The 21,212-nt window shown below is 41.9% G+C and overlaps 1 protein-coding gene across 2 annotated transcripts in view; it reads right to left on the bottom strand.

Moving 5' to 3' along the window:
• The window catches only part of pigo (phosphatidylinositol glycan anchor biosynthesis, class O), a 34,246-nt gene extending 14,022 nt beyond the window's left edge, over positions 1-20,224 (bottom strand). For both annotated transcript variants that reach the window (XM_072571688.1, XM_072571694.1), the window contains exons 1-5: positions 19,410-20,224; positions 16,444-16,587; positions 15,209-15,332; positions 10,356-10,515; positions 1,882-2,058 (exon numbers count right to left, since the gene is read on the bottom strand). In XM_072571688.1, the coding sequence (XP_072427789.1) occupies positions 1,882-2,058; positions 10,356-10,515; positions 15,209-15,332; positions 16,444-16,587; positions 19,410-19,911 (1,107 nt within the window). In that variant the 5' untranslated portion in view covers positions 19,912-20,224. The remainder of the gene's footprint in view (positions 1-1,881; positions 2,059-10,355; positions 10,516-15,208; positions 15,333-16,443; positions 16,588-19,409) is intronic.
• Between the last annotated feature and the right edge of the window lie 988 nt (positions 20,225-21,212).

The raw sequence follows: 21,212 nt of genomic DNA, 5'->3' as shown, positions 1-21,212 counted from the left end.
AAACTTAATTCCAAGAAACTCTTCTGATATTAACACATTTATACAGCTCCTTGTTAAGTGGTCAGGAAATGGGCCTCCCAATCAGTTAGCTGTCCTTTGACAGTTGACCACACCACCAGCTGGTCTTGAGACAAGTGTCACAATTTTCACTATTGATTGATATGTAATGATGAGCACTGTAAACAATGTTTTTAAACATCAAAGGGAGGATGGAATTGAACACACGTAATTCCTACTTGGGTAAAATATTCAAAGGTTTTGGATCGGTCTTAAACCCATTGATCAGAATCATTATAGTGAAAAGAAAGTTAAAGTCCACAGCATCCTATGATATAAGATCTCTGTTGGGTTATCAAATTAAACATTTCATTTTGAAGGGTTAAACTTCACTATGGAGTATTGCATAAGCTTGGAAAAGGTGAACACCTATCTATCGAATCCTCAAAGATATTTATAATAATTGGCCTCAGCCCAGATTTTCAAATAATTCTCTGAATTCTACTTAAAGTAGATAGATCCTGATGGACACAGCTTGGCACAGCAGACACAGAAAATAATTTGTACAAATTCATAGAGAACTTTTGCTGCAGTTATTAGCTAATGCAAAGTCTTCAGAATTCAGAATGAGAATGTTTCCAGTGTTTTGACCACTGAACAAAAATGGAAAGTTCCACTCCTTTTATCTGAATTTTTCTTTTGATCTTATCATTTAAATTTTTATGTGTCAACTAAAAATTCTATATTTTTCTCCTTTTGCGTGAAGACTGGAGCACAACATTCATTAAGAACCATGCCCATATCTTTTGTAAAGAGTGGAGTGCAACATTCATTAAGAAACACTATCTCTCTAACCAGCTTAGTCTTTTAGTAAACCCTACTCTTTCCTTAATAATATGTGTATTTATAAAACATGCTTGGGATTTTCTTGACTTTACTTGTAAATATTTTCTCATACCCTCTTTTGCTTTCGTAATTTCCTTAAGCTCACATTACTGCATCAACCTTGAATGAAAACGTCTTATATTTTCTCATACCCTCTTTTGCTTTCGTAATTTCCTTAAGCTCACATTACTGCATCAACGTTGAATGAAAACGTCTTATTTTGTTGTTGGAATGAATGAATTATTGCAGTATGTTTCATTGAATAAAGGCGTTAAGGTGTAGACATGGAATCAATGGGATAAGCTGGATTCAATGAATGAATGAATACCGCTTGTTTCAATGAATGAGTGAGTGTAGTTGGATTCATTGAATGAATGAATGCAGTTTCATACATTGAATAAATCAGTTAAGCTCGTTACATTGAATGAATGAGACAAGCTCAAAACGTTGAATCAAAACGTCTTATTTTGTTGTTGGAAATCATAAGACAAAGTCTTATGTTTCCTACCTCTGGCAAACATGACAAGTAGGAGCCACAACCCAACCAATATAATCCACATAATCACTTGAAACTGCATAAAAATAGTAAGGCCATGCATCTTTCCAATCTACTATCCTTTCTGTACAGAAGAATTTGGAATTCTCTTTTTTTTGTCTAAGAGTCATCACGGTCAATGTAAAATTATAGTACACAGTAGGCCCATCATGGAAACATTTTCTGAAATTAGAAACACTTTACCCATTTAGTCAAACAAACAGAAAAACAAACTTTAAAACTGCTTGTTCACTATCAAAAACAATTATCTGAAAAAGAGACATGGTATTTGTCCACACGACTACATATTTTTTGGAAAGTAACTAAATCATAGTGGTCTGTGATTTGATCTGCATGGACAATAATTAAGATGGGTGGAACTTGGGGGCTAGAATAAAATATGATAATAATAATTAACTATTTAATAACAAAAGTATCACCTGACAAATCTTGCAGTACTGTACCTGTATAGCATTGATATGTAGTGCTTTTGCCTGTTCAAGATACTGATTATCATCCAGCTTTGGTTCAGAGATAAACAAGTCCACCATCACCATTCCTATATTACTATAAGGAATAGGAATCCCCAGAAGAAGAGCTAAGGTCGGTACAAGATCTATCTGAGATACGACATTTGAGTCCTAAATGGATAGAGATTTTATAGATAAACAAAAATAAAGAAAATTATTGAAGTAATTACATAACCACCTCTGCAATGCATGCATTTAATAGAAACAGAAATAGTCAAGCTTGATTTTTCACCATTTTAAATGCAAGGTCTTTACTAGTAATTTTCCAGACTAAATTAATGACATTTTGAATTGCATATAATCTCAAACAGAATTTATATTAGAATCTGTTCTTAAATTAAAATTGCTAATTTTGCTGTTAATAGGGGATAGATACACATTCTTTCTCTTCTTTCAATTCTCTGTTCATACAGCCAGACACAAGGTAGAAGATTGTAAAATACTGCACTTTGGAACACAAAACTAGGACAAATTATGTGATCTGAATGGTCTAAATTTAAAAGAAAGACCCAATGACTTACATATAAACCTTAAGGTTGGCAGGAAAAATTCATTAACTCATTCAGGATGCTGGGCTTTTTTTGTTTAAACTTAAGGATATGGGACAAAAGCAAGACAGTTATAGGACGTAAAGATTAAACGAATATGATAAAATATTTATGACTGATTAAATGCTAACTAGAGAACATTGTATCTCACTTTTGGCAACAGACTTTTAAGAATGATGTGAAAGGATTGAAGAGGATGCATAGGAGAAAGGCACCAGAACTTTAGGTTCGTAATAAAATCCAGACAGAGATAGGATTTCTGTTCATAGACAACATTAGAGTGGTGCTGGAAAAGCACAGCAGGTCAGGCAGCATCTGAGGTGCGGGAAAATCGACATTTCGGGCATTTTGCCCAAAACATCAATTTTCCTGCTCCTCGGATGCTGCCTGACCTGCTGTGCTTTTCCAGCACCACTCTAATCTCGAATCTGATCTCCAGCATCTGCAGACTTCACTTTCACCTTGTTCTTTTTCATACAGCCAATTCCATTATACAGGTTGCAATGGCTAAATGGGTGGTGGGAGCTGCTGCTGCTGCTAGGAACTTTCAAAAGACAATTAGATATCTTCCCTGAAAGAAACAAAATACTAGGAAAGAACAAGCAAAATGGATTAAATGCTTGACTCTTACAAAATGAAATTCAGACACAGTTGGCTGAATGGCCTGTTTTTATTCTGTAAGATTCAATGAAAATATGGAGCTGTGTTGTTTATTTTAAAAAATATAATACATGCTGCAACAAGGGTTCCAACTTAGATCAGAAATATTTCAGAAGGTGCCTCATCGCCAACAATTCCACCATTACTCATCTGACATGTTGATTCTTAGTGGCCAGCCCTCTCCACTCCAATACAACACAAACGTTCGCTGATTCAGGATTGGCAAGTTGGATGTTCTCCCATTGTGTTATAAAGTGCTATATAAATACAAATTATTTTTCTGGTCGGAAATGTTGCTGTTTCCAAAAACATTATTTTTCAAATGAGCACATAGCTCTTTCTTATATTATGTAATGGAAGTAGAATTGCAGATTCCATCAGGGCTCAATCAGTAGACAGTTTAACAATGATACTGAGTAATGTGTGAACAGAAAGATAAATGCAAAAAAAACTCTGGCTGCTGCATATTTGAAATAGAAACAAAAACACTGCAAACACTCAGCAATCAAAGCTAAGTGGGATCCCTGCTTTATTTGTGGATAACCTCATATTTAATAGGAAGAAAAATATCACAGAACATTTTCAACACAGCTGGCCATTTGGCCCATTATGTTTTACCAGCTTATTGCCAATCCAGGAGAAAACTCACTGATGGTCCTTGATCCATATACAATTTACATATCTAATGGGCTTGATCACAGAATGGTAGATGTTGTCAAGGTTCTACATGATACACTAGTTAGTAAAGTTAAATCATGTGAGATTCAAGAAGAGCTTGCCAACTGAAAACATAATTGGCTTGATGGTAGGAGACAGTTGGTAGTGGTGGAAAGTTGTTTTTCAGACTGGAGGGATCTGCTACTTGGTGCATTATGGTTTGTCATTTATATACAATTTGGATGAGAATTTAGGAGACATGGTCAGCACACTTGCAGATGACACCACAATTGGTGGTAAATTGGACAGTGAAGGGAGTTATCTAGGATCACAGTATGATCTTGATCTCTTGGGCCAATGGGGTGAGGAATGGCAGATGGAGCTTAATTTGGATAAAAGAGAAGTGTTGCATTTTGATAAGATGAGCAGGGGCAAGACTTTTATAATTAATTAAAGGGCCCCAAGTCGTCTTCTCAAACAGAGAGACATGGTACATAGTTCTTTGAAAGTTGCATCACAGGTAGACATGTTTAGCATGCTTGCTTTCATTGTTCAGAGCATCAAATATGGGAGTTGGGATGTCTTACAGAGGTTGTATTATACATTGGTGAGGCCATTTTTGGAGGACTAGCTCTAGTTCTGCTCTGTTTTGGGAAGACTATTATTAAATTAGAATCATAGACTATAGAATCCCTGTTGAGTCATACAGCATGGAAATCGAACCTTTGGTCCAATGAGATAATACCGACCATAATCCCAAACCAAACTAGCCTCACCTGCCTGCTCAAGGCACACATCCCTCCAAACCTTTCCTATTCATGTACTTATCCAAATATCTTTTAAGCATTGTAATTGTACCTGCATCCACCACTTCCTCTAGAAGTTCATTCCACATACAAACCAGCCTCTGTGTAAAAAATTTGCCCCTCATGTCTTTCTAAAAGTGTGAAAGCAGGCCATTTGGCCAATCACGTCCACACGGACCCTCTGAAGACCATTCACTCAGGTCCACTCCCCGACCTTTAAACCCTGCATTTCCCTAAATTGCATAGACACCACTGACAATTTAGCAATCCATCTATCTGGTCTGCGGGAGGAAACTGGAACAACCAAAGGAAATTCACGCAGACATGGTGAGAATGTGTAAACTTAACAAGGACAGTTGGCCAAGGGTGGAATCAAACCTTGGACCCTGGCACTGTGAGACAGCAGTGCTAACTATTGAGCCAAACAGAGAGATTGGATATATAGGAGAGGGTTCAGAAAAGATTTACCTGGATGTTGCTGGGACTGGAGAGTTTAAGTTATAAGGATAGGTGAAGACATTTTCCACTGCAGTGTAGAAAGTTTGAGGGGCGATCTTACAGACGTTTATAAAATCATGAACAGGAAAGGTCCTTTCCCGAGGGTGAGTGAGTTCAAAACTAGGGGACTTATTTTTAAGTTAAGAGGAGAAAGATTTAAAAGCAACCTGAGGAGCAACTTTTCCACACAGGGTGTTTTTTTAAAAATTCATTCATGGGACGTGGGCATTGGCCTGGCCAGCATTTATTGCCACACCAATAGTCCAGACGGCAATTGAGTGAACCACATTACTGTGGGTCTGGAGTCACATGAAGGCCAGACCAGGTAAAGATGGCAGTTTGCCTCCCAGATAGGTTTTTCTAACAATCAACAATGATTCATGGTCATCATTAGACTCTTCATTCCAGACTTTATTTTCTTCAGCCAAGGTGGGATTTGAACCCAGGTCCCCAAAACATTACCATGGTTTCCTGATTAATAGTCCAGCGATAATGACACTAGGCCATCCCTCCCTGTGTGGAATGAACTGCCAGAGGAAATGGTAGATGCAGGTATAATTATAACATTTAAAAGACATTTGGGCAAGCCAATGAATAGGAATCATTGAGAGGGATACGGGCCAAACACAAGCAAGTGGGATTGATTTAGTTTGGGAAACTTGGTTGGCATGGACAAATTGGACCCAAGGGTCTGATTCCGTGCTGTATTACTCTCTATGCAGGAAATTCAACTTACTTTTTATAGAAATTGATACAATCACCTAACATTAAACATTACAGGTTATATCAAAAGTTATGTTTAAAAAGGAAATTGAAGGGGTAGTTAGAACAAGAGAAGTCAAGAAAGACAACTGTATCAAGGAGGCAGAAAACTGGAAAAGGCATCATGCTGTAAAGTTGAGTGAAATAAGGGTTGAGGGGAAGGGTGAGAGCAGTAACAAATTAAAAATTCTATATATGAATGCACGAAGCATTAGACACAAAGTGGATGAGCTTGAGGCTCTTTTGGAAATTGGCAGATACGATATTGTGGGGATAACTGAGACGTGGCTTCATGGGGACAGGGCCTGGGAAATGAATATTCAAGGCTACACGTGTTATCGTAAGGATAGACTGACGGGCAGAGGGGGTGGGGTGGCCTTGTTGGTAAGGGAGGATATTCAGTCCCTTGCGCGGGCGGACCTAGAGTCAGGGGATGTAGAGTCAGTGTGGATAGAGCTTCGAAACACTAAGGGTAAAAAGACCCTCATGGGAGTCATCTACAGGCCCCCAAACAGTAGTCTGGATGTTGGAGGTAAGTTGAATCAGGAGCTGAAATTGGCTTGTCGCAAAGATGTTACTACAGTTGTTATGGGGGATTTTAACATGCAGGTAGACTGGGTGAATCAGGATGGTATCGGGCCTCAAGAAAGAGACTTTGTGGAGTGCCTCAGAGATGGATTTTTAGAGCAGCTGGTGCTGGAGCCGACCAGGGATAAGGCGATTCTGGATCTGGTATTGTGTAACGAACCAGAATTGGTCAGTGACCTCGAAGTGAAGGAGCCATTGGGAAGTAGTGACCATAATACAATAAGCTTCAATCTGCAATTTGAGAGGGAGTGGGTACAATCTGAAGTGACAATATTTCAGTTGAATAAAGGGAAATATGGAGCTATGAGGGAGCAACTGGCCAAAGTTCAATGGTTTAATACCTTAACAGGGAAGACCGTGGAGGAACAATGGCGGATATTTCTGTGTATAATGCAGAAGATGCAGGATCAGTTCATTCCTAAAAGGAAGAAAGATCCCAGGAGGAGACATGGGCGGCCGTGGCTGACAAGGGAAGTAAAGAAACATATAAGGTTAAAAGAGAAAAAGTATAACTTAGCGAAGATAAGCGGGAAAACGGAGGACTGGGAAGCTTTTAAAGAACCACAGAGGATTAGTAAGAAGGAAATACGCAGAGAAAAAATGAGGTACGAAGGTAAACTGGCCAAGAATATAAAGGAGGATAGTAAAAGCTTTTTTAGGTATGTCCAAGGCAAAAAAATGGTTAGGACAAAAATTGGGCCCTTGAAGACAGAAGCAGGGGAATATATTACTGGGAACGAAGAAATGGCAGAGGAATTAAATGGGTACTTCAGATCTGTGTTCACTGGGGAAGACACAAGCAATCTCCCTGAGGTAACAGTGGCTGAAGGACCTGAACTTAAGGGAATTTCTATTTACCAGGATTTGGTGTTGGAGAGACTGTTAGGTCTGAAGGTTGATAAGTCTCCGGGACCTGATGGCCTGCATCCCAGGGTACTAAAGGAGGTGGCTCGGGAAATCGTGGATGCGCTGGTGATTATTTTCCAGAGTTCAATAGAATCGGGGTTGGTTCCTGAGGATTGGAGGGCGGCTAATGTTGTGCCACTTTTTAAGAAGGGTGGGCGGGAGAAAGCAGGAAATTATAGACCAGTTAGTCTGACCTCAGTGGTGGGAAAGATGCTGGAGTCTATTATAAAGGATGAAATTACGGCACATCTGGATAATAGTAACAGGATAGGACAGAGTCAGCATGGATTTATGAAGGGGAAATCATGCTTGACTAATCTTCTTGAATTTTTTGAGGATGTAACTCGGAAGATGGACGAGGGAGATCCAGTGGATGTAGTGTACCTGGACTTTCAGAAAGCTTTTGATAAAGTCCCACACAAGAGGTTAGTGAGTAAAATTAGGGCGCACGGGATTGGGGGCAAAGTACTAGATTGGATAGAGAATTGGTTGGCTAATAGGAAACAAAGGGTAGTGATTAACGGCTCCATTTCGAAATGGCAGGCAGTGACCAGTGGGGTACCGCAGGGATCCGTACTGGGACCGCAGCTTTTTACAATATATGTAAATGATATAGAAGATGGTATCAGCAATAACATTAGCAAATTTGCTGATGACACAAAGCTAGGTGGTAGGGTGAAATGTGATGAGGATGTTAGGGGATTACAGGGTGACCTGGACAAGTTAGGTGAGTGGGCAGATGCATGGCAGATGCAGTTTAATGTGGATAAATGTCTGGTTATCCACTTTGGTGGCAAGAACAGGAAGGCAGATTACTACCTCAATGGTATCAAATTAGGTAAAGGGGCTGTTCAGAGAGATCTGGGTGTTCTTGTCCACCAGTCAATGAAGGCAAGCATGCAGGTACAGCAGGTCGTGAAGAAGGCTAATAGCATGCTGGCCTTCATAACAAGAGGGATTGAGTATAGAAGCAAAGAGGTGCTTCTGCAGCTGTACAGGGCCCTGGTGAGACCACACCTGGAGTACTGTGTACAGTTCTGGTCTCCAAATTTGAGGAAAGACATTCTGGCTATTGAGGGAGTGCAGCGTAGGTTCACGAGGTCAATTCCTGGAATGGCAGGATTGCCTTACACGGAAAGACTGAAGCGACTGGGCTTGTATACCCTTGAGTTTCGAAGACTGAGAGGGGATCTGATTGAAACTTATAGGCTTATGAAAGGACTGGACACTCTGGCAGGAGGGAACATATTTCCGTTGATGGGGGAGTGCCGAACCAGAGGACACAACTTAAAAATACGGGGTAGACCATTTAGGACAGAGATGAGGAAAAACTACTTCACCCAGAGAGTGGTGGCTGTGTGGAATGCTCTGCCCCAGAGGGCAGTGGAGGCCCAGTCTCTGGATTCATTTAAGAAAGAATTGGATAGAGCTCTTAAAGATAGTGGAGTCAAGGGGTATGGAGATAAGGCTGGAACAGGATACTGATTAGGAATGATCAGCCATGATCATATTGAATGGCGGTGCAGGCTCGAAGGGCAGAATGGCCTACTCCTGCATCTATTGTCTATTGTCTATTATGTACCATTGCAATGATAGGAATTATTGTCATACAACTGGTAGAATCTGGCAGATACACTAAGGGTCTCAGCTGCTGGTTAGTGAGCTGCAAGAGCTCCACCCCAGCTCCTTCTGCGAAGACCCACTACATCTCACTCAAATATTTGACAAGCTAACAGCAGTGAGGGTGTTCAGCACAGAGGACGGGCTGGATAGTTGGGACTTTTTTCACTGGAGAGTAGGAGGTTGACAAGCGACCTTATAGAAGTTTATAAAATAGAGTATAAATGGGAGTTAATGGTAGTTGCCTTTTTCCTAGGATGGGAGATTTCAAGACTGGGACCACATTTTGGGTGGTTATATGTGGAATGACCTTTCTGAGGAAGTGGTGGATATAGGTAAAATTACAATTTTTAAGAGACATTTGGAAGTGTATGAGTAGGAAAGGTTTGGAGGAATATGGGCCTGGAGCTGGCAGCTGGGACTAGTTTAGTTTGGGATTATGTTCAGCTTGGACTGGTTGGACTGAAAGGTCTGTTCCCGTGCTATATGACTCTACGACACAGTTTAGCTCTCATTAACATTCCTCAACTTCCTAAAGCAGGTCCTTAGATCAGGCCTGTCTTTGAATGGGGAACCCCTACCACTCCAATATGAATTAACAAACAATTCAAAACACATTCGCTTATTATACACACACACGATAAGACCCTTGACCATTGCTGGTGAGTGCTTGTATCAGAGAATGAAACCCTTAAACAGGCATTTTTTTTAAGCAGTCTGAAGTGTCTAGACTGTTCGTGTGGCAAGAAGGTTATCAAGGTAGCAGGGTGCCAGTCCACTACTCTTCAGTTTAATTAAATGCCACCCCATCACGGTGGTTCAGTGATTAGCACTGCTGCCTCACAGCAGCAGGGTCCCAGGTTTGATTCCAGCCTCGGGTGACTGTCTGTGTGGGTTTCCTCCGGGTGCTCCGGTTTCCTCCGACAGTCCAAAGATGTGCAGGCCAGGTGAATTGGCCATGCTAAATTGTCCATAGTGTTAGGCGTATTAGTCAGAATGAAATGGGTCTGGGTAGGTTACTCTTCGGAGGGTTGGTGTGGACTGGTTGGGCCAAAGGGCTGTTTCCACACTGTAAGGAACCTAATCTAATCAGAAAGTTAACATGGCAGACAAGATGCTGCCCTACTATTGGATCAAGAATTGTAATACGCCGAAGAGTGTTTGGAAGCATTTGGGATAATCTTTTGTTGGGACAATAACATTCCACAAGTGAAGTGTGGGTTTATACATTAAATCAGGTACAGGAATATGAGAAACTATAATGTGCATCAACTGTATTTCTTTTGCATCTCAGATGCATTCAAATTACATCTCTGACAATAGAACAGCAGGATGCATAAAATGTTTTCTTGGAAATACTTACTTCAGCAGGTTTGATCTCAAAAAGTGGAAGTGTGCTATAAATAAATAGTGCTGCATTGACTTCTCCTTCACTGTCACCCCCATGATCTCCAGTATTTGTCATTCCGTGATCACCTAGGACCACCAGCAAGGTATCATTCTGCAGCTGGCCAATCAGCGACCTATCAAGTAACAAAGAAAAGCAAAAAAGGTAATTCTACACCTAAACAGAAGTACCATTTCACATAGGACTAAAGAAAATACTGACCACATATACTGATAAATAGGTTCTCCCCTTTCTAAAGGTTCCTATATACTTGTGTAAAAATCGAGCTTTAGAAACCAATTTCCTAAGCAAATATCCAAGAGTTGACTTTTAGAAAAGAAATATGAAAAAAAAAATTCACTCAAGACGTGAATGGCATTGTTTAATCCACATTTCTTGCCCATTCTTAATGGCCATCAAGAATGTGATGACAAGGTGCCTTTTCCAAATGCTGCAGTCACAATAGGTAGATACACCCACAGTACTGTTAGGAAGGCAGTTCCAGGATCTTAATTCAGCAACAGTAAAGGAATGGCCATATCTTTCCATGTCAGGATTGAAAGTGGCTTCAAGGAGAACTGAAGAATGCTGTTTCTGTATACTGCCCTTGTCCTCCCAGATGTTAGTGGTCATGGGGCCATCAGCCTTGGTGAATTTCTGCAATGCATCTTGTAGATTGTACAAACTGCTGCTATGTAGAACTCACCAAGCAGCAGTAAAATCAACATTTCGGGCAAAAGCCCTTCATCAGGAATACAGGTAGAGTGCCTGAAGGGTGGAGAGATAAATGAGAGGAGGGTGGGGGGTGCAGAGAAAGTAGCATAGAGTACAATAGGTGAGCGGAGGTGGGGATGAAGGTGATAGGTCAGGGAGGAGGGTGGAGTGGATAGGTGGAAAAGAAGATAGGCAGGTAGGACAAGTGCTGAGCTGGAAGTTTAGAACTGGGGTGAGGTGGGGGAAGGGGAAATGAGAAAACTGTTGAAGTCCACATTGAAACCCTGGGGTTGAAGTGTTCCGAGGCGGAAGATGAGGCGTTCTTCCTCCAGGTGTCGGGTGGTGAGGGAGCGGCGGTGAAGGAGGCCCAGGACCTCCATGTCCTCGGCAGAGTGAGAGGGGGAGTTGAAATGTTGGGCCACAGGGCAGTGTGGCTGATTGGTACGGGTGTCCCAGAGATGTTCACTAAAGCGCTCTGCTAGGAGGCGTCCAGTCTCCCCAATGTAGAGGAGACCGCATCAGGAGCAACGGATACAATAAATGATATTGGCGGATGTGCAGGTAAAACTTTGATGGATGTGGAAGGCTCCTTTAGAGCCTTGGACGGAGGTGAGGGAGGTGGTGTGGGCGCAGGTTTTGCAATTCCTGCGGTGGCAGGGGAAGGTGCCAGTATGGGAGGGTGAGTTGTTTTTTGGGGGGGGGACCTGACCAGGTAGTCACAGAGGGAACAGTCTTTGCAAAAGGCGGAAAGGGGTGGTTAAAGATGCCCTCCAACGCATTTCATCCACATCCCACATCTCCACCCTCACACCCCACTCCTCCAAACGTAACAACGACAGAACCCTCCTGGTGCTCACCTTCCACCCTACCAACCCTCGCATAAACCAAATCATCCGCCGACATTTCCGCCAACTCCAAACGGACCCCACCACCAGAGATATATTTCCCTCCCCACCCCTTTCTGCCTTCCGCAAAGACAGTTCCCTCTGTGACTACCTGGTCAGGTCCACACCTCCCCCCCCCCCCCAAACAACCCACCCTCCCATCCTGGCACCTTCTCCTACCACTGCAGGAATTGCAAAACCTGCCCCCACACCTCCTCCCTCACCTCCATCCAAGGCTCTAAAGGAGCCTTCCACATCCATCAAAGTTTCACCTGCACATCCACCAATATCATTTATTGTATCCGTTGCTCCTGATGAGGCCTCCGAGCTGAGCGCTTTAGGGAACATCTCTGGGACACCCGCACCAATCAACCACACCACCCTGTAGCCCAACATTTCAACTCCCCCTCCAACTCTGCCGAGGACCTTCCTTCACAGCCGCTCCCTCACCACCCGACACCTGGAGGAAGATCACCTCATCTTCTGCCTCGGAACACTTCAACCCCAGGGCATCAATGTGGACTTCAACAGTTTCCTCATTTCCCCTTCCCCCACTTCTTGTGTGAGAGAACGGGGTACAATGCTCAACTCATCGACCGCCAGTTCCGATGTGCCACAGCAAGGAACCGTAATGACCTCCTCAGGAGACAGACATGTGTGCAACTGACAGGGTACCCTTCGTTGTTCAGTACTTTCCAGGGGCTGAAAAATTACGCCATGTTCTTTGTGACCTGCAACACATTATCAATGAAGATGAGCTCCTCACCAAGACCTTCCCCACACCTCCACTACTTGCCTTTAAACAACCGCCAAACCTCAAACAGATCATTGTTCGTAGCAAACTGCCTGGCTCTCAGGACAACTCCATATAACCATGTCATGATGGACGCTGCAAGACATGTCAGATTGTGGACATAGACACCACTATTACGCGTAGGAACACCTCCCACTTTGTACATGACAGGTACTCATGTAACTCAGCCAACATTGTCTATCTTATACATTGCAGGCGAGGATGCCCGGAGGCATGGTACATTGGGGAAACCGAGCAAAGGCTACGACAACGGATGAATGGGCACCGCACAACAATCAACAGACAGGAGGGTTCCCTCCCATGTTGGGGAACACTTCAGTGGTCCAGGACATTCAGCCTCAGACCTTCGGGTGACCATCCTCCAAGGTGGACTACGGGACAGGTTGCAAAGGAAAGTGGCCGAGCAGAGGCTGATAGCTAAGTACGGTACCCATAGGGAGGGCCTCAACCGGGACCTTGGGTTCATGTCACATTACAGGTGATCACCATTGCACTACACACACACACCCATACACACACACACACACCCACCCCCCACACACACAGGTACACACAGACGCGCACAGACACCCACACACACCCCCACACTCACACATGCACCCCCTCACAGACTTAAGACACTCTGCACTCACTACACATACACACATACTTTCTCACACTCACAACCCCCACCCCAGACAGACACACACACACAGACAAAGACCCACATGCACACATATATTTTGTGGGGTGAATTTGTACTTGCAGAGTTACATTGCACTTTGCTCAAAAACTGCATACATTCATGTAGAACTCTGAGCTCAAAAGCTGCATGAATTTATGTAAAACTCTGATCTCACTTTTTAGATTAGAATCAATCTAAACATCAGGTCATAGACAGAGAACACAGGGGGCTAACACCTTCAACATATTATCTAGCTATCACCATTGTTAACAGCTAACCCGAGAAGGCAACTTTTAAAAAAAGGGTTTTGTGATTTACACATGAAAGAAGTGAAACTATCACTGTATTCTAACAGATGAAAGGCTTAACAGACAATCAATTTTTCAATGTATAATTTCAGTTACATCACTCTGCAAATTTCTGCTATAAATTCTGTGTTATGATCGAGCCATCCACAATCACCTGATGAAGGAGCGTCGCTCCGAAAGCTAGTGTGCTTCCAATTAAACCAGTTGGACTATAACCTGGTGTTGTGCGATTTTTAACTTTGTACACCCCAGTCCAACACCGGCATCTCCAAATCATGACTCCAGTTAGAGACTATGTCACATGCTCCACATGACACTAAATTCATGTTGTGCGAATTGGACACAGTTACAGCATTTGTACAGAACCATTGCTTACAAGTGATGTCAACTTTCTCTTTGCACGCACATTCCTTGTGCTAATCTCTCTTTTAGTCTCTTCCCCCACCTAAAATCAGGGAGTTTTCCTCTCCTGCTTTTGTTTCTGATAGGATCACTCCATCACAAAAAAGTAAACATTACTTCCAGAACATATTTATTCATTCAAGCATCATCAGAAAGTAAATGCATTAAAACATCTAGGAATAATGAACTGCTGCGTACTTTCTTGGTTAAGCAACCAAAATGTATGAAGAGCAAAACTGAATTTTACAACACTGAATCCATTCTCCACACAACTGAAGTAAAAACAATCTTTTTGCATAAGTGGGGAATTTCACATCACTCATATTTGCCCAAATTCTGCAACGTCAAATCTATTTTTTGAATAAACAACATTTCAAATGGACTTCAGTGATTCAAGGAAGCAGCTTACCCCCACCTTCTCAAGGGCATCTAAGGATGGGCAATAAATGCTAGATCAAACAGCAATATACACATCCCATGAACTGTATTTTTTAAAAATAGTGTGGGCACCTGCACATATACAAACACTGTGGATTAAATGCTAAATTAATATTTTTCGTTATTCGTTCACCGAATATGAGCATTGGTAACAAGGCAACCATTTATTACAATTCTTAAACAACCGAGTAGCTTATGAGATCATTTCAGAAGACATTGGTAACTAAATGGGTTTTAATAATATTCTAATAGCTTCAAGATCATCATTACTGACACTAGCTCTTTATTAACTTAACTAAGATTTAAAATCCTCCAGCAGTCATGGTGAACTTTGAACTCAGGAACTTTAGTCCAGACCTTTGGATTACTAGTTCAGTTAACATTGCCACTACATTTAACTCTCTAACCCAAAGTACGAAGTAATAGCACCACTACAAACCACCACAAAATGAATCAACACAGCTTGATCAAACAGTAACATTAGTTATAATATCTGTATTAATTTCAGTGATATTGCTCACTACTATCATGTCAGTCTATATACCAGAGAAACCATTTCAACAGCCTTGAAACATTTATAACTGCTGACACAACACCAAATGTACCTCAACATCTTGTTCATCTGCATGAGTTTTTCTGCCATCGCTGGATGGTGAGGTCCATATCTATGCCCACAATGGTCAACTCCTAGAAAGTGCGCAATGAGTACATCCCATTCATTTCCTTCCACTACAAATAGAGAACAAACTTGCACTTAGAAGAAATTATGATGCGAATAACTGTCAAATGGAGGCAAGAACAAATTAATCATAGCGTGTTCTTATGTACATAACAGTTAATGTTTTGAGTTGAATACGACTCTTCTTCAGAACTTATGTTCTTACATAAAAATATTGCTTGAAAATGATCGAACTCTCAAATTAATTTATTCAGTGAATATTCGTTGGGTCAACATGCTATTTTCATTTATAAAGAGTACCTCAGTGGTACAGATATTGATGTATTAATATGCTGATCTATGACAGTATAAGACTTTGACTTGAAAAAAAAAGCCAATTGATGTTACAAATCTGGAGAAAATATAAAGAAACAGCAGTAAAATAAAGTATTCAATATTAATACAAAAGTGACAGTCAAAATATTTGATCCTTAGTGGAAAACAATTATTATTTCTACCAATTTACACGGTGACTTCTTTTTCTTCAGTACCAAATTAATTATATGTTGAAAACATAATGTTCCAAGATATTGGAAATCTATTTGTGGACATCTTGACCAAATATCATGTTTCTTGGATTGCTCAGGACTGATGAGCTTCAAAATGTGGCTCTGAATGAACTGATTTTAAGCAACAACTCGGTGAACATACATTGCTATCACCCACGTAAAACTAAACCCAATCGTACAAACACAAAGTAATGAACTGCTGGAGAAACTCGACAAGTCTAATAGCATCAGTGGAGAGAGATGGAGTTAACATTTTAAATTTGATATGACTCTTATGCAAAAGCTTTTTCTTGGCGAGCACTTTTCAATCAAAGCTTTAAATGCAAGTTCCATAAAAGAGCTAGCTGCAAGCCAAGTCAGCCAGCTACTTTAAATGCTAATTTAACAAGGTTTGCATTCTTAGCTAAAATAAAACGAAGAACTGCAGATGCAGAACAAAAAGAACTGTGAAGTTTTGACAAAGGGTCATCGGACCCTTAATTCTGTTGTTCTACCTACAGATGCTGCTAAACCTGCTAAATTTCTCCAGCACTTTATTTTTTGTTTCATGCATTCTTAGTAATTCAGATACCTAAATTCCAACAGCATAACTAACTAAGTCGTCACTGATTACCTGTTGTGTAGATGTGTTGAAGAATACCATCATCCACCGTGTGAAGATCTTTCACATTAAAAGAAGGAAAGGGGAACGACTTGAAGAATTTATTTGGAAACAGACCTTCCCAAGTGTCATCCCCCATGAAAACTACTTTCTTCTCTAAAGGAGCAAAATAAACACAATAAAGTAGATTGATTTTGATTCACATTGTGAAATATTAAAATGTATTTCTTATTCTTTACTTTGATTAGTCAGTGATAGAACATTTAAAATAGCCTAACTGTCTAAACAGTAACTATATGCTGTCAATAAATAAAACATGTACATTAACTCCCTCTCAGTTCCTAGGATAGTGTCCTAGACCCAATCATCTTGAGCTTCTTCCCTCCAACATAAGGTCAGAAGTGAGCATGTTTGTCGACGATTGCATGATGTTCACTGCATAGTAAACTGCATTCACAATTCGTGACTGCATAGATGGTGGAGCAGTCCATGTTCAAATGTAACGATCTAGACAATATCCACATGCCTGGATGGGCACAGCTCCAACAAAACTCAAGGAGCTTGACATCAGTCGGGACAAAACAGTCCACTTGACTGGTACCATATCCACAAGCATGCACCATTGATGCTCAATAGCAGCAGTGTTTACCATCTACAAGATGCTAAATTCACCAAGGCTCCTTAGTCAGCACCATCCAAAACCAAGACTACTTCCACAAGGGAAGGGCAAAAGCAACAGATACCCAAGAAAACCAGCAGCTGCAAGTTCCTCTCCAAGACACTTATCATCCTTATTTGGAAATATATTGCTGTTTCTTCACTGTCGCTGGGTGAAAATTCTGGAAATTCCTCCTTAAAGGCACTGTGGACAACTCACAGCACATGGACAGAATCGATTCAACAAGACAACTCATCATCACCTTCTCAAGGACAATAAATGCTGGCCAGCCAATGATGCCCACTTTCCACAAAATTGTTTAAAATGGATTCCCCCCCCCACCGTCCACTTTAAAATTGACTTGGTTACTTATTGTTATGAAGCAGAGATCGACCATCCCTCTGATAACTAAAACCAAAACATCCAAAGAGGCTCACCTCATCTCTGCCAAGTGTGAGGAGTGGTATAACCTATCTCTCATCCCCCAATCTGTTATAAAGGAGTGGTTAAATAAAATGAAATCCTTTCACTCACTCTATAATAAGTAAGTGGCAATTTATTTATATAACTCCAACAGTGAACAAATTAACAGAACTACTAACAAGCCGAACAATTCCCCTCCACCGATTAACTTTTCCCTAATAAAACAAAGTCCTAATGGAATGCTGTTTCAATAAATACAGGTATCACTTCTATAAACCAAAATAATATAGTCTCCCGAAATTACAGCCAGGTTAGGTCTTCTGGACCCATCTGTGTATGCTCCAGGAATGTCTCCTCTTTTGAATTCTCGTGTCAAGAACGCCTCCCTCTGCCAAATTCTTGCGTCAGTTCTTCTGTCAGGCATGTTCACTCTGTGAATTCAGCTGTTTGGAATATTAGCGAAGAATGCTGCAGTACCTTTATTAATTAGATGGTGCTTTCTCCAAGAGCTGAAAGTTGTTATCTCATGGCAGATGACAATTGGCTCTTGGTTGATTTTTCAAATGCCCTCATCTTTTATAGTTTTGATGAACTATTAATTTCTTATGATTGGACTGGTTGTAGGTTGCCAAAGCCATCAGATTTAAATTTAATAGGTCTTGGTAACTAAGTGGGAGAAAATAAGGATTGCAGATGCTGGAGATCAGAGTCAAAAAGTGTGGCACTGGAAAAGCACAGCAGGTCAGGCAGCATCAGAAGAGCAAGAGGGTCGATGCATATGCCCAAAACGTTGACTCTCCTGCTCCTTGGATGCTGCCTGACCTGATGTGTTTTCCAGCAGCACACTTTTTGACTCTTGGTAGTTAAGTATTTAGTTTAAATTGATAGTCTTTTCAAATTTAGCCATTTTTTGTAAAAATGCTGCTTAGCTGTTCGATACAAAATGTTTCAATTCAGGCACTCTCTGTGCACCTGCACTTTAATTTGTTGTTCAGACATATATCTGAAGCCTAAGCACTAAAAATGCACCACCTTTTAAAGGAACCACACAATACTTCCCTCAATTTTACATACACCAACTCTGCAACACTACGCATCTGAATATCTTTTCCAGAACTTTTTTTTTAATTTTTATAAAATATAACAACTTAAGGACCAAACCCATTTAATTCCAGCTCAAAGTTTAAGTGCAGGTTGGTAGGAGTTGTCATTATTCTAGTTCTAGGATAATGTCATATTTAACTGGCCAAAACAACATAGTTCATCAGCACACATAAATAAACTTCCTCCCAATGCCCAATGTTGACCCCAACTGCACAGTGGAAAACAAGGAGAAAGATAAGAGAAATCAGAACCCTTCCTTATGCCCGAAACATCGATTCTCTTGCCCTTCGGATGCTGCCTGACCTGCTGTGCTTTTCCAGCACCCCACACACAACTCTGCACAGGGGAAATAAAAATTCCAGGATGTTCTGAAACCTGGTAGAAATAATTCCAGTTTCAAGTAATAGATTCTCTGTTCAGAGTATCTGGTAGAGCTGTCTTGTTTTCATGTCATGTTCCAGACTATTGTGGACAAATAATTTGATTACAGTCTTTCAAGTTCAAACCTAACATGACCCAAAACAGCAAAACTCTGTTGACTAATGTAATTTGAAAACAGAAGTGGAAGGCATTTGCCAGCTTTTGCAGAAGTTTAGATTGTTGATTCAATGACTGAAATAAATAGAATGACAAGTGAAATTCAAGACTTTCAAAAAATACAGCCTGGCATTCAGTTCATCAGTGGTCTAAAAAGACAATGATTTCGCTGCTCGTTGGATGCTGCCTGAACTGCTGTGCTCTTCCAGCACCACTAATCCAGTAAAAAGACAATGACCCTGTTTGGCTAACCTACCATTTTGCACCAGTTGTTGAATTAGATTATCTTCCTGAATTGCAGAAGACGCAAAGTTGCTGCCGACATCTATAAAGGTAGGTAAGGTGCCGGTGGTCATGCCTTTAATCCTCTGCATAGTGGTTGTCGGGGGGTCAGCTCTGAACTGGAAAAGCCTGGCGTGTTCTGGTTTAGAAATAACACTGTGATAGATCACGTCCAGTTTGTTCTCAAACGGTTTGGGATTCCTGTTTTTTGGATCGTATTTGGCGAAGTCAAACCTCAAAGCGTCTATGATCAGCACGATCGCCTTGGAGAAGCGCCTGGCCATCCAGCAGGAGTCTGGAGTGACACCCTCTCCCTGGCGGCCTCCCCAGGCTGAGGGCATCGGCGCCTCTCCACATGAGCTGCGGCTGCGGAGCTCCACCCGAACCAGCAGGAAGCCGCTGAGGAACAGGCCGAGGCCGGCATAGAAGAGCAGGCAGCTCCAGCAGAGGGTCAGGACGGTCACTATCCTGGGCATGGCGGCGGATAGGATTGTCAGTAACCTTCAGCACGGCGAACCACCGACCGGCGGCATCTCACACCCGCGCCGACGTCCGTTCAAAATGGAGGCGGCCAGCCGCGGGTACCGGCTCCCGCTGGATCTCTCCGCTAACGTCACCAACAGGCGGCGGACAATCGCCGTCTCCCGCTTCCGGCTGAACGCGAGCTCAGTGTGACGCCTGAAACCAAAAACAAAGAGATTCTCGGAAAACAAAGACGCTTGCGAAGCATCACGTCCCGCCCGAAAGGCCAAGGTCACTCCCCATTGACCTTTCCCCACAGACCCAGACCTCACACAGCCTCCGCCGACAGCGCCACCTGCAGCACACAGAATTACAATTAGAATCCCCTGCAGTGTGGAAACAGGCCCTTCGGCTCATTAAGTTATCACCAACCCTTCAAGGAGTAACCCATCCAGACCCATTACCGATGCTTCCCCCGACTAATGTCCCTAACCTACACATCCCTGAACGCAATGGGCAATTTAGCATGGCCAATTCAGCTAATCTGCACATCTTTGGATTGTGTGGGAAAACTTGAGCACCTGGTGGAAACCCACACAGAGAATGTGCAAACTCTACACAGGTAGTCACCCGAGGCTGGAATTGAACCTAGGTCCCTGGCACTGTGAGGCAACAGGGCTAAGCACAGAGCCACCATGTGTCACCCACAGTACCACACAGACAACACAATGCAGTACTATCACCCCAGGCACTCCTTCTCCACTCCCAGCACTTCACCATACAGTATCACCAAGTCACGTTCCCATGCAATCGCAAAAGCTGCAACATTTGCCTGCTTACCTTCCCCTCTTCATCATCCAAGATTCCAGACACACCTTCAAGGCGAAGCAGCAATTTACCTGCACTTCACTCAAACTAGTCATAGAGTCAAAGAGATGTACAGCACAGAAACAGACACTTTGGTCCAACTCTTCACTGCTAGTAATATAGTATCCTCTACACTGAGGAGATGGAACACGGACTGAGCAACGATTTGAGGAACAGCTACATTCAGTCCACAAAATGACCCAAGCTTCTAGTTTCCAGCCACTTCAAGGCAGTACTGTGCTCCCTGGCCAACAGTCTTGTCTTGGGCCTGCTGCAATAATCCAGCAAGGCTCAGCATAAGCTGGAAGAACAGCATCTCATTTTCCACTTAGGGATCCTGTAGCTTTCATGACTCAATATCAAATTCAATAATATTAGAACCTGAATACCTTCTTCTATGTCATATACCCATCCCCAGACCCTGTTGTGACATTGAATTGAATTGAAT

Source organism: Chiloscyllium punctatum, chromosome 1 (genome assembly GCF_047496795.1).
Source record: "Chiloscyllium punctatum isolate Juve2018m chromosome 1, sChiPun1.3, whole genome shotgun sequence".
NCBI lineage: Eukaryota > Metazoa > Chordata > Chondrichthyes > Orectolobiformes > Hemiscylliidae > Chiloscyllium > Chiloscyllium punctatum.
This window is presented reverse-complemented; position numbering and strand designations above follow the sequence as displayed.